This window comes from Plectropomus leopardus, chromosome 14, assembly GCF_026936395.1.
Source record: "Plectropomus leopardus strain MGB_pleo_1.0 chromosome 14, ASM2693639v1, whole genome shotgun sequence".
Classification (NCBI taxonomy): Eukaryota; Metazoa; Chordata; class Actinopteri; order Perciformes; family Serranidae; genus Plectropomus; species Plectropomus leopardus.
The window spans coordinates 34,832,379-34,846,289 of record NC_142189.1 but is presented as its reverse complement, the minus strand read 5'-3'; the positions used below and the strand labels follow the sequence as shown (position 1 = coordinate 34,846,289).

The 13,911-nt window shown below is 40.9% G+C and overlaps 1 protein-coding gene across 1 annotated transcript in view; it reads left to right on the top strand.

Annotated features, from left to right (window-relative positions):
- Positions 1-13,911, top strand: part of LOC121953201 (neurexin-3a) — a 169,730-nt gene that overhangs the window by 95,005 nt on the left and 60,814 nt on the right. Inside the window, exons 12-13 of the mRNA XM_088087962.1 lie at positions 2,838-3,028; positions 12,317-12,490. Coding sequence (XP_087944088.1) covers positions 2,838-3,028; positions 12,317-12,490 — 365 coding nt within the window. The remainder of the gene's footprint in view (positions 1-2,837; positions 3,029-12,316; positions 12,491-13,911) is intronic.

The following is a 13,911-nucleotide window of genomic DNA, read 5'->3' as shown; positions in this document are numbered from 1 at the left end:
AGACTAAGCAGACGGTTGCTAGCTACACTGCTTGAAACGGGGTGGTCGAAAAAACAGAAAACATGTCAGTGGTAAACTCAAAAGTAGCATTAGCAGTGTGTGGGCCATGCCAAAAAGTGGTCCCCCAAGACCTAGCTCTCCCCATTAACAGCCCTAACATGTAGGCTATCTTAGATCTGTCACTAAAGTAGGTCAAGGGTTGCATTTCGAACACCAGTGAGCATTGAAACAAAAATGACCTACAGTTAGCTAAATTACCCTCATAACATTCCGATGCTGGGACAAAAGGCTCAATAGGATGAAAAGTGCCCACTGGTACTACTGGGGGTGGGGGCTGGAGACTGGTGCTGGTGGAGGAGGAATCCACAGCTGCTTCTCTACACGAGAGAGTCCGAAAGTTAGGTCCGACAGATAAATCCATTATCCCACGGAGGGTCTGGTCATGTTGGCCAAGCATAATCCCTTGATTAGCCACAGTGTGTCGGAGGCTTTTTACCTGCAGACTTGGATCTGTGTCAGCTGGGTCCATGCTTGAGCACGACACAGACCACAGGAGACAGATTAAAGTCAATATTTATTATTATATATATTTATTTAGCAGTTGGCTCTCAACAAATACTGTGTCCTAGTGATAGGTACTCACGGTAGGAACAGGTGATGGCAGGAACACAGGCAGGCAGGCAACGTAGCAGGCATGAGCACAGTACAGGCTGGAGAAACAGGCAGGCAGGCAGGCAGGCAACACAGGTACACAAGAAAAGCCAAGCTATACTGGTTGAAGGAACGATCTAGCAATGAGTGGATGGAGTCTTTATAGGACAGGTCTTGATTGAAAGGCTGATTCATTCTCTCTTCAGCCTCTTTTAAATTGCCTGGATGACCTCAAGGCCTGGATGGCTCTAAACTTTCTGAGTTTTAATGAGAGAAAAACTGAAGTGTTGGTCTTTGGTGGCACTTCTGTGACCCCCCCAATTGATCTAGGTCCCTTGACACAATACGCCAAACCCATCGTTAATGATCTGGGGATTATAGTGGACGCAGATCTTAAATTTGACAGCCAGATCAAAGCTGTGGTGAAATCAAGTTTCTTCCAGTTAAGGCAGCTGGCTAAAATAAAACCATTTGTTCACAGACAGCACTTTGAAACAGTGATCCACGCCTTTGTAACTAATAGACTGGATTACTGCAGTGCTCTGTATTTGGGGGTTAGTGGGTCCTCCATTGCTCGTTGGTGCAGAATGCCGCTGCACGTCTTTTAACAGGCACAAGAAAGTTTGATCACATTTCACCGATTTTAGCTTCACTTCACTGGCTGCCCATCCATTTTAGAATTCATTTTAAGATTCTTTTATTTGTTTTTAAATCTTTAAATGGTCTTGCCCCACCATACCTCTCTGAGCTTCTGCACCCCTATACACCCAGCCGGTCTCTCAGGTCAGCTGACTAGCTGCTCCTGAGGGTGCCCAAGACAAGGCTGAAGCTCAGAGGGATCGAGCGTTTTCTGTTGCGGCTCCAAAACTTTGGAATGAGCTGCCGCTGCACATTAGACAGGCCTCCTCACTGTCTGATTTTAAAACCCTTCTTAAAACCCATCTGTTTTCTTTAGCTTTTAACATCACGTAGGGTTGTTGCTTCACATTAGCCTATTTATTAATTATGTTTTATTGTTTATGCTGTTTTTAGTTCTATTATTTTATTGTCCTTTATTATTTTTATTATTTTTATTTTTATTGTCTTTGTACAGCACCTTGGTCGACTCTGGTTGTTTTAAAAGTGCTTTATAAATAAATCTGATTGATTGATTGATTGATTGTGGGAATGAGTTCTACCTGGCACTGCCTGAAAACAACAGAAAAGCCACACCCACATACTCACACACAGAACACAGACAGGGGAGAGAAACATGAGGATGAGACAGACAGGGATCAACAGACAACACACAGAGGAGAAGGAGGGGCTGCCATGATGTGAATCATGACAGGAATTAATGGTAACAGTACAGTTACACTAGCGCCGTTATTTTTCTTGGACTTCATCCATGCATCGTACAACAGATTGTGGTGAATTCTATCGGAGGTTTATCGAGTTAGTTATGTTTCTTTCTGGCACAGAAACAAGCACCATGCACTTTTCGCATTTGATTTGCTCTTTCCTAAATCTGAAAAAAAACTTCCAAACAACAGATGATAATGGTTGATGAGGGATGATTTTCGTCCTGCAGTTGCAACAGTCAGTAAAGTTTGTCGCAGGCTCTGCTGCAGGGTACACGCGTAGCAGCATGACAGCTCCTTAATTGGAGGCTGGTGGTGGTTTAGGGAGCACTTGATTTGATATGCCCCAGAGTTTGTTTTTTTTTAGCACAGCACACATTTTAAAAGTCAATATTGCAGTCAATCATGTTCAATCAGTTGGGAAGCCAAAGTCAAGATTTTGATTATTTTTTGATTAACAGCCCTAAATGCTGGGCACAATGGGAAAATCAGGTAGCTAGGGACATACCAAGTTATCATATTGTTGTGCTACTTTTTGCACTGTCATGAAGACAAAGCTCATATCATATCATGATCTAGGGAATATACAAAGTAAGAGTTTTAGCATACCCCTCATCAAAGCTTTGTTTTGAGTGTTTTGAGAAATATTATTGATATTTTTGGGTGGCAAAGAATTTCAGAAAATTCCACCTGAAGGGAATGGCAGAAAGCTGCAAAGCCACAAAAACTGACTGGAGTTGCACAACTAATTCTTTTGACCACTGATTACATGATTCTCATTCTATTAATAAAATTCCACTCACATTTTAGTACAAGGCTGCTGAAGATATCTGTGTTCTCTTGCAGATATATCCACTATGTCTTTGACCTTGGAAATGGGCCCAACCTCATCAAGGGCAAAAGTGACAGGGCACTGAATGACAACCACTGGCACAATGTAGCCATCACCCGGGACAACAGCAACACCCACACACTCAAGGTAGACGCTACAGCCACTAGTCAGAGTATCAACGGGGCCAAGAACCTGGACCTGAAAGGTATGCAAATAACAAGACACCTGTTTACATATTCCTGTGTCCAGCATGTGGTGAAATACTAAAAACCACACAGTGACTTTCACCGTACATGAAATGTGTCTTTTTTATGGCATTGACCCTATATATTCTTTGACCCCTGTCCTTTTTACATTTAACTTAATTTATGTGTTTCACAACAGTATTTACTATGGGAGCATATTTGGACTTTGTAGGTTGTTTTTATGATCTATAATTCAAGGGATGGTATTGAGAGCTCACATTCTTTGCGTCTGGTGGAGCATGGAATCTCACCTTGTTACTGAGAAATAACCAATAAGGTCAACTAAAAAGTGTGAACATAAACCAGTAGAGGGAGTTTTGACCAGTAGAGGGCAATCACTATGTATTTTTATATCACCATATGTAGAATTCAAATACTGCACAAAAATGTCAAGATTTGGACCTGAATTCATCAATATCATTAATAAATAACCTTATACTTTAACCACAGCTGAAAAAGTTTTTTATGAGATTAATTTGGTAACACTTGAGGATAAGCAGCAGCAGCAGCAGCAAAATGTTACAAAGGTAACGCTTTACACACAAAAGTTATGCATGACAGTTATTAGGGCCCGAGCACTGAACGGTGCGAGGACCCTCTTAAAACTGAAGGAATTCTTATCAGGGCCTGAGTACTGAACGGTGCGAGGACCCTCTTGAAACTAAAGACATTATTATTAGGGCCCCGGCACCGAACGGTGAGAGGACCCTCTTAAAACTGAAGACATTCTTATCAGGGCCCGAGCACTGAATGGTGCGAGGACCCTCTTGAAACTGAAGGAATTTTTCTTCTTATTATTATTTTTCTCTCAAATGAATTGCCTTTTTGAGGGCTTTAACATATTCAAAAAGTCATGAAACTTTGCAGACTTATCAGGTCTGGTGAAAAATTTGATATTTTAATGGTCTCGTGTGTGGGTGGGAGATAATGTATCAGTTGCACCACCTACTGATTTTCAACGAAGCAGCTCCCGCAGCACGTTTTACCTAGAGCTGTGAAACTTTGGAGGCCTGTGCAACACCCCAATACCTACAAAAAAACAACAGGAAGTCGGCTATTTTGATCTGAATTTTGGTGTATTTTTAGCCATTTTCAGGGGTCGTAATCTTGAAAACTTGTCCTAGAGCTTTCATCAGATTGACGTCAAATGTCATAGCTGCCTTCATAAGACCTTTGACAACAAAAGTTATTCAAATAATGAGTTTTCATCACACCGTGTGATCTGTATGAGGCATCTAATTTGCATGTTCTGCTATGAACCAGGAAGTAAACAGGAAGTGGTATGTAACTTAAATCCTTAAGATGTTGATGGTGCTTGAAAATGAATATTATGAGTTTTCATTGATAGGCGTTCCCCCAGTGAGGTGGACATTTTCGATGTTTCAACATGACATCAAAAACTGTTGTAACATCACCCCAGATGGTCAGATCTTTACAAAATTTCACAGGTTTGATTAGAGTCCACACCTGAAGACATCTGCAGCGCAATTTTGAATCTTAGTCATAGTGCCACCTATTGGTAGCAGGAAGTTACTTTTTTTACTCTTTGATTTTTCCCCTGTAGCAGGTTAACTCAATTAACCTAATATTCAATTAGAATACTGTATGCACAATACTAATGCACAGAAATTAAACTTTTGAGTTTTCATCAAACGAGATTGCCAAAGTTACGCATTAATCGCCATAAAACTGGAAGCACTTTGTGAAGGGCAAAGCATGCACCAAAACTCACCAAACTTAGCACACACATCAGAAGTGATATTTGATATGATATGATTTTTTTTTTTGCACTGATGTGCCAAAATGGCTTTGTAGTGCCCCCTACAGATTTCAACAAAGCAGCCCCTGTGGTACATTTCACAAAACTTGCGAAGCATGTGTAACAGCCCAAGACCTACAAAAAAGCCTCTTGGACCCATACCCTAAACCCAACAGGAAGTCGCCCAATTTGAATTGAATGTGCAATTTTGGCGTATTTTTGGCCATTTTCACGGCTTGCAATTTTTCGATCTTCTCCTACAGATTTCATCCGATTGACTTCAAAATTTAAAAATCCTCTCAGAAGGCCTGGGACATCAAAAGTTATTACATTTGTGAGTTTTCGTCACATTGTGTGGTTGTTACTGGCCCAAACATTTCCATGTTTCACCATTAACCAGGAAGTAATTTATAACTCTGAGGGACATGGTCCAATATTCACCAAACTTCACATGTTTGATGACTGTCTTGCCCTGAACACATGTACATGACAACCGTTACCATAACTTTTAGCGCTCCCTACTGGCAACATGAAATGTCATTGAAATTACATGCTTTCTTCTTTGATGGAATGCTCCTACAGATTGTATACGACTGACTTCAAATCTGGTGACAAAACCTTTAAGACCTTAATGATGCCTCTCTCTGAAGTATAGGCTTTCCATGAACGCTGTTGCCATGGAGACCCAGTGGTGGCCACCAAAGAGGAAGTTGTTGTAACTTCACTTTGCATCGACCAATTGGCCCCAGATTTCACAGTTGTGGTCAGGCTGCAGCCTTTATCACATCAATAAGTCATTAAACTATGATACTCACTGGGCCACTTACTGGCAAGAGGAAGTACGCCTCGTACCACAACTATCTTTTGATTTTCATGAAAACGTTTGGTCTACAAATGATGTAGACCAAGATGGCGTAGATTTTGTGTGTCCACAGGAAGTATTCACCGTGTGAAATATCTCCCTCAAGGGTCTAAACTCTCTGTATGCTTTTTCAGTCGTTCACTGAAATGGATGATTGCTGCCCTCAGAGTCCTGCCAGTAGCCTCAACTTGCATGGGGGTGCGAGGGCCCGTTCATCGCTGCTTGCAGCTGTAATTTTAGTATAGTGCTTCTGCCTACTAGAAAAGAAGTGTGTGCAGAGCCCTGAGGTTCTTTAGAATTCATTTACTCATATATGAACTCGGACTCCCAGAGCCAACGACCTCAGCTTTCCTTTACTGTAGCTTAACTTAAATAGTTAGTGCTGGTCAAGTTGCTTTTACAACATAATACATTACATAATAGTAGTTACCTTTATTTGAAGGTAATAAGTTACATTACAATATTACTTTCTGTGTAGAGCAATGTGTTACACCAATTTTGCATTACTTTCATCAAAATTACCCCTATGATGAGGACTTCCCGTGACGTTGTAAATGGAGCAGCACCTTGATTCTCTAGCTGCAAGGAGAACTCTTTCCAAAAATAAACAGCCAAAAAGGTATAAAACCCGAAATAATCAATGCACACTGCTGAAAACAAGAAAATGTCTGTGCTGAAGAAAGATACAGAAAAGAAAGACAATGTGAACAAAAAAAATGAGAAACGAGACCAAGAGGATCCCTTGCCACGCATGGGTGACACATGCACAGAAAGCAGTGCTGACAGCTACAGAACCTATGGATACACAGAGGCTTCCAAAGACACGAAAGCTACTCTATCTTGAGTTAAAGCTTCCTTCACTGATGTGTTGGAGCACAAAACAAAAGTGGTCGAGCAGAGAGTGACCCCTAATTTCCACCAGATCCGTGTGCGGTCTGGCTCCGCTCCATCACGGCAGACGGAGCAAATAGATTACACTCTAGTCTATGTGTTAACTTCCACTGGCTCCACTGCATTATGGATCGACTCCATCTCAGCTCTGGCAGTCTGGGGGCTTGCAGATCAGATACGCAAGCCTCCTATTTTTGCTGGACACCGGAGCACTCCACATAAATTCAGCCGAATTTAAAACAGAGCAGACAGGAAATCAGACAGCGACACAACATTAAAACATCCAGTTAATTTTCAGAAACACTCCATGTTTACGTCTGATCGTATTTCACTTAACTACATCAACAAAACGTCACAATAAGCGGAACCAGGCCTGTATTCATCAGGTCAGAGGTTTTCAGAGGTCATTGAGGAGAAGCTGATTATGGAGGTGAAAAATCACAAAATTATTTTTGACACCACACATCCTTTTATAAGGACAACCATAGAAAGGAAATGGCGTGGAACAACTTATTGGGAGTTATGGGAGTGAATCAACTTCACTATATTACATCCATGGAGTGAATGGAGTTATTACTTTTTCTTCTGTACTGATATAATATGCGTGATTCTGTAATTACCAAGGGAACTCCTCAGTCTCGCCACTCCAGCTGATCCGTCACACTCAATACGCAACCGGTGGGAATTGACGGATGACGGAGCACGGAGCAAAACCACAGCGGAGCCATAACGCAACACACATGCAAGTGGTGGAAATCCGACTTGAGTGACATGGAAGATAAAAGACTTCAACTTGATAGAACCACCAGCTTTTTACTCCACAGAGAAGCAAGACTGTTGGCCAAATGCGAAGATCTGGAGTCAAGAGCACAACAGAACAATCTGCACATATATGGAGTATAACACGGCGAGGAGGGGAACAATATGATTTACTTCATAAAAATCTTGATGCGCAGCTCACTTTATCTGCCGAAAGATATGGATTTGTGAATGGAAAGAGCACATGGCTCACTGATGCTTCAGAGTGCACAACTTTACAATCGGCGCTCCATAGGTTCCTGGTCAGCTACAACAGCACCAGAGTAGCAGATAAGACGAGGATGGTGTGGACCATTTTTGAAAGGGGGACTTAATAAGAGATAAATAACAAGAAGAAACCACTGAAAAAGTTTTCAAAGACCTCTGCTTCTGCTGCTGTCTACTGTTTACCAGTTCTCCTGCCTGTCTGTGATGTTGTACAGACAAGACAACACACACGCACACACACACACACACACACACACACACACACACACACACACACACATACCAACTGACAGAAAGGTCGTCTTGCTCTTCAGCGGCAGTGGGAAGAAAGCCATTTAGTGGATCGTGTGCACCTGCTTATTGTGATTAGGTACAAGAGAAACAGCAACATTTTTCCACATTTAGCTCTGAAACATGATTAAAAAGAGGTGTGAATTTTTATGTGATATTTTAATCAGATTTAGAGCAATATTTGCAAACTTTGTCAGATTTATTATTTTGTGAAAGAATATGTTCAAGATAATGTCAGTGTAAAATTAAAAAAAATCTTGAATGTTTCATATGATATCTATCTATCTAATGATCAGATTGCGATCTTTGTCTGCTATCCATCCTTGTGTGCAAGGTTTTTGATTATTTAAAACTGGTGTATTTATTATCATATCATTACACTGTATTGGTTAGTATTAGAGGGCTATTTTAATATCAAGTGGTTACCACATGTGGATGCATGAATGAACCACATCTGAGCACTGAATGAGAGCCTTTATGTGCTATAATATCTCCTTCCACTGGATTGATAATGAAATGCAATAAACTTGAGCTTTGTGCTTTGATTATCAAGCCTGGCGAGACCATCCTGATGGTATGAGCTCAACATGGTCTCTCTTTATCAGTCTGGACTCTCTGCCACAACAAAAACTTTCAGTGGGCGGGAGTTCTTGCTTTGACAGACAAACTACCTTAGCCAATCCTTATGTTAGCACAAGCTTATACTATCGATCTATACGATCTAAAAGATGTTTATTTATATTTACCATTTGTACGTGACATGTTCCCCATGAGGTTTTTGCGATACACTGGCGTTGCAGTATATTTCAACAGTTCTCTTTCAGCAGTCAGCCACCTCTAGACTGCTGAATACCAGCTGGCAGTGTCCTTGCTGTCTGTCTGAAGCACCGTGACCAACGATCTGCATGGTTGTAATCTCCAGCTTTGAAGCCTCTTGTATCTGCTCCTCCATTAAATCTAGTCAAGACAATTTTATTCATAAAGCCCATTATTGCAAATCACAATTTGCCTCAGAGGGTTTTTCAGTATACAACATCCCTCTGTCCTTAGACCCTCACATCAACTGAGGGAAAACTCCTCCCAAAAAACCCTGTAACGGGGAAAAAATGGTACAAACCTCAGGAAGAGCGACTAAGGAGGTATCCCTCCTCCAGGATGGACTGACATGCAATAGATGTTGTAGAAAACAATTTTATTACAGTTGATGACAAAATTATACATAGAGAGAAAGAGAGAGAGAGAAGAGAAAAAGAGGGAGGGAGAAAGGGGGAGAGATGCACAGCAACAGTAATGGTAACAATAACATAACATATAACAATCATAATAGACAAAAATAATAAATGTAATTTTTGATAGCATGTAATGTTACATGCAAATATTGTAGCTCATGTAAGTAGCAATAACAGTCCTGTGTGTATATTAATAGTGAAGGCATGACTGATAATAATGGAAGTAGAAGCTGAAGTTGAGTAGGATTACAGCATCAGTGCAACCAAGACTCACGATACAGGCGGACCCACAACACAGGCGTAGCCACAAACAGTAACACAGTATTAACACCATGGATGTATTATGAAATCTGGATACAGCCGTGCGGGCGGGGCCTTGTTCATTCCTATGAGAGCTGCTCAGTGGCGCATGAAGCAGAGAAAATTATTTTTCTGGGTTTAGAAAAGTGCAAAATACCTGGATGTACTGGCCCATAGAGCATGTGTAGAAGTAATTAATGACAGCCAAACGCGACCAAGTGCGACCAACTGTACCCGAGCACTGACTCCGACTCACTGGTTCGCTCATACAGATGACCCGAGTGTTCGAGATGAACAGTGCTCACGAGCATTCGTCTCATAGTAGCTTACCTTATTAGCAACAGCAGCTATTCAGCAGTACAACGATAGCGGTGCTATCGGTTTTAATATTTACATGATAATCAGATAATGGTATATCTATCTCTCTATATATATACACACGCACGCACACACACACACACACACATACATACAACTTATCAGGGAATCATATTGTAATCACGACCGGAGAAATCAAATTAACAGAATTAAAAAAAAGTACTAAAAGGTGGTGCCTTGTAACATTGCCCCGTGTATTATTACACAGCTCAACTTTAAGTAAATACTAAGTTCAGTACCATTTAATAACTGTCACTAGTCCGCCGCGCTGCTTCCTGATAAGCGGTTGTTTGAATACAGACCGTAGACTGTATATACTGTATCTGATACAGACATGGTAAGATGTCCTTATTACAGGCTTTACAGCCAAGAGCATATGGATGTGTTGTCAAATGGTAAAAATGAGGAATTATGATTAAAAAACTACAGCTGGCAGGAAGCCTGTGTTGTTTCAGGGGTGGAGTCCCACGGGTCCTTTGCACGTTCATTTTATGTCTGGAGATATACCTCTAGATTTGGAAAATGCCGCATTTTATGTCTTTAGGACTTAATGTTTTTAATAATGGCTATTTAAAAATGCGTTCTGAACAGTCAACATGTCTCAAAAAAAATTATCCTGTGATTTAAGAACATCGCTTTCCCAATGTTAAGCAAATAGTGAAAAGTCTTTCTTGGCCAGTGTGCGTCACGTGACGCTGTAATTCCACTTTCGGCCACTATGTAAATTTTGCTTCAGAGGGAGGCGCACTTCCTGGGGGCTTGATTAACATAACCATGACCAAGATCCAGGTGCAGCCATGCTCCGAGATGTCTACGGGACAAGGTTGCACAAACCTGCCGGAGAAGAAGCCATGTTAGTGTCATGTAGTAGTAGGACATGGGTGTTTGCAAATGAAGAGAGTAAGAGAAGGAGAAAGGAGCTCTGTTTGTCATAGGAGGTCCCCCGTCAGACCAAACCTATGCTAGCCAATCAGTGGGTAAACAACAATAAACAATGGATATGTACCAGGGAACATCTTCATCATCAACAGAGCCAGTTAGAAAATCAAGCTTTTATCGAATGCACTCAGAAAAATGGCAAAAAGTATTTTCCTCTAAGAATCTCTGCAAGTGCATCCTCTTGGTCTTGTTTTGTCACGCTGGGGACTGGGGACCCAAAAGCAGACGGACAAAATAGAGTTATTTATTATGATAGTGGAATATGCAGGAGAGTGATGGACTGGATGACTGGCTGAAGGTGAGAGGTGTTCTTGTGGTGTCTTCGGCTGGAGGTGTGGGCAGGATGACTGGCTTGAAATCCTGGCAGAGATCACAAAGAGATCTTAGCAAAAAACACAAACAGGCAAGCAGGCAAAAACTGTTAATGGTAAGAAACAGGGCTGGACTTGCAACAAACTGTGTTAAGCAACAATCCAGCAGGGAATGATTGTAGAGCGGGCCCTTTTGTTGTTACAGGCTTGATTGCAGTCAGGTGTGATGATCAATGAGTGCCACCAGGTGTGCAGAGTGAAGGAGTGCAGACAAGGGCTTGGGGAGAACAAAGGAGAGACAAAACCAAAATACAACAGGCACCCATCAAACACACAACACACTCAAAGTGACTGGAAAAAAATAAACCACAAAAATCACACTCACACAGACGCGCAGGAGTCAGCTAGGGCTGGTTGTGACATGTTCAGTTTTTGTTATTGACTAACTGATTGAACTTCACTTATTGCTGTGTTTACTCAGATGGTAGAGTTAGTTACCTGCATGTCATGTAATTAACTGCAATTTGTTGCTGATTGGCTGCTTACATTGTCAACTATGGTGCAGATCCCTGATTGGCTAGGACTGGATTGTAATTTCTGGAAAATGTTTGGGGTGGCAGAGAGTCCAGACTGATTCGCAGAGTAAAACCAGAATGTTGAGCTATGTACATAGGACAGTCTCACCACTATTGACATCATGACCCTCTTCCATTTTATAATGCTGATTTGGACCTCTACAGTTCTTCTGGTGAAAATAATGCAAAAATAGTGTATTCAGTAAAGTATTTCTCTACATAGGCAGTAATATTGTGGAGGATTGCTCTCCAAATAAAAGTAACAAGTAATATCAACACATTCTCATCATAACCCGTCACATGGTGCCGCTCTGTCAGTGACCTTCAGGTTCTACTTATATAGGTTTTCAAGGGGTCCGGAATGCTGAAAAGTAAAACCATGCCACTACAAAAAAAATGTTTCCTGGGGGTGTGGTTTGCATCATTGTATATTTACTACTTGATAGAATACCTAAGAATATAGTTTAAAGAAATAAAGAAATGGATTTTAAAAACAGAATTTATTATATATATATATATATATATATATATATATATATATATATATATATATATATATATGTGTGTGTGTGTGTATGTGTATATGTATATATATATATATATATATATATATATATATATATATATATATATGATAAGATTATATTGTACTTGTCCTACAGTGTCTCTCTGTGTATTCCACCCCAGGTGATTTGTTCATCGCAGGACTGGGTCCAGGCATGTATGGCAACCTGCCTAAACTTGTGGCTTCCAGGGAGGGCTTCCAGGGCTGTTTGGCGTCAGTGGACCTCAACGGTCGCCTGCCCGATCTCCTCAGTGACGCCTTGTTTCGCAGCGGGCAAATTGAACGTGGATGCGAAGGTACACTGTCCCTCAAATCCGAGCCTGATTTAGACTACTACAACACAAACTCCAACTCCAACTTCAACTCAAGCAGTCCTTTCTTCCTGCTCAATGCAAACAGTAGCTCCACAGCCCTGCATCCATACAGAGGCACCTCCATTCTGTTAACTGTGCTTATTGCCTCACTTACCCACTGCTAGGTCCAGGCCAAACACCTCCTCACCTACACCACCACATTATCGGCCACATTGGTCACCCACTGACAGTGATATTGTGCTCACCATCCAAGCGTTTTTTTGCCAGTGTAGTTTCATAAAATGCAGCAATTTTCTCTAATACTTTTTTTTCTGAATTCTGTGAATATCATAAACAATATTATCATATAAGAAGGTACTACAGAGCTCCTTGTGAGTGGCTGGTTCAGGTGTGCTGGTACAACAGCACATGTAATAATTTGATTTTACAAAGATACATTCATATCCAGGGCAATTTTTTTAAAAAATATTTAAAAAAAACAGTAAATTCTAATGTCTGTTACATATGTCATTGACCATTTCATAAACCTTACCCCACTTGCTTATCAAACTTATCATTCTTGTGCTGCATTTCACAATAACAGTCAGTAAGGTTTACATGATGCTACAAAAGTGAAATTATCCAACCAAAACTGGACTTTTATAATACATGTTAACATGTCAGTCCAGCTAGATTGTACTAAGCTGAATTTCTTGAAGTTGGTCTAACAAACCTAAATATTGCAGATGGGAATCGAGCTACTCTTTCATGTATATGCCTCAACGGGACCTGAACTGGTCTAGGCATTCTGCAAAGGCTCCATAGTCCCCGCATTAGGCTTTCACCTGGAAGTCGAACAGCATAAATTTGTAGAAGAAAACTGGGAAAACAAAAGAAGAAGAGGAAAGGAATAAAACAAAACAAGACAAAGGTACCAAATAACAATGACCAATAAATGCTAACTTGTTTGGTATGTGACGTCAAAGGTCAACCAGGAGAAAGTCTAATAGCCACAGCTGAGAGGGGGCATATTGCCACCTACCGTGGAGGAGTCGGACATATCTCTGTCAATGACTTGATTCTCCCCCAGTACTTGTATACAGGGACAAAGACAGCAGTACAATTAAATGGCCTAATCGAGCTACAACCGTTGCTTCATTTAACTGTGCATGGAAACGTATTGAGTGGTAACATACAACACGTATTAGGTGACATACCACCTAAAGTTTGTTGTAATTTAGATTAATAATGGATCTTTGGCTTCTGACAGAAGACGACAAAAGCAGCCTCTCCCTTTCAGTTGGCAAGTGGTTATTTTGCTTGAATAGCAGCTGCCACTGGCAGATTTTATTAGCTACATCCAGGAGACAATTTTACCCCCACTTTCTCTCAAGTGTTTTGAGCGCATGCCAAACACACCTTTG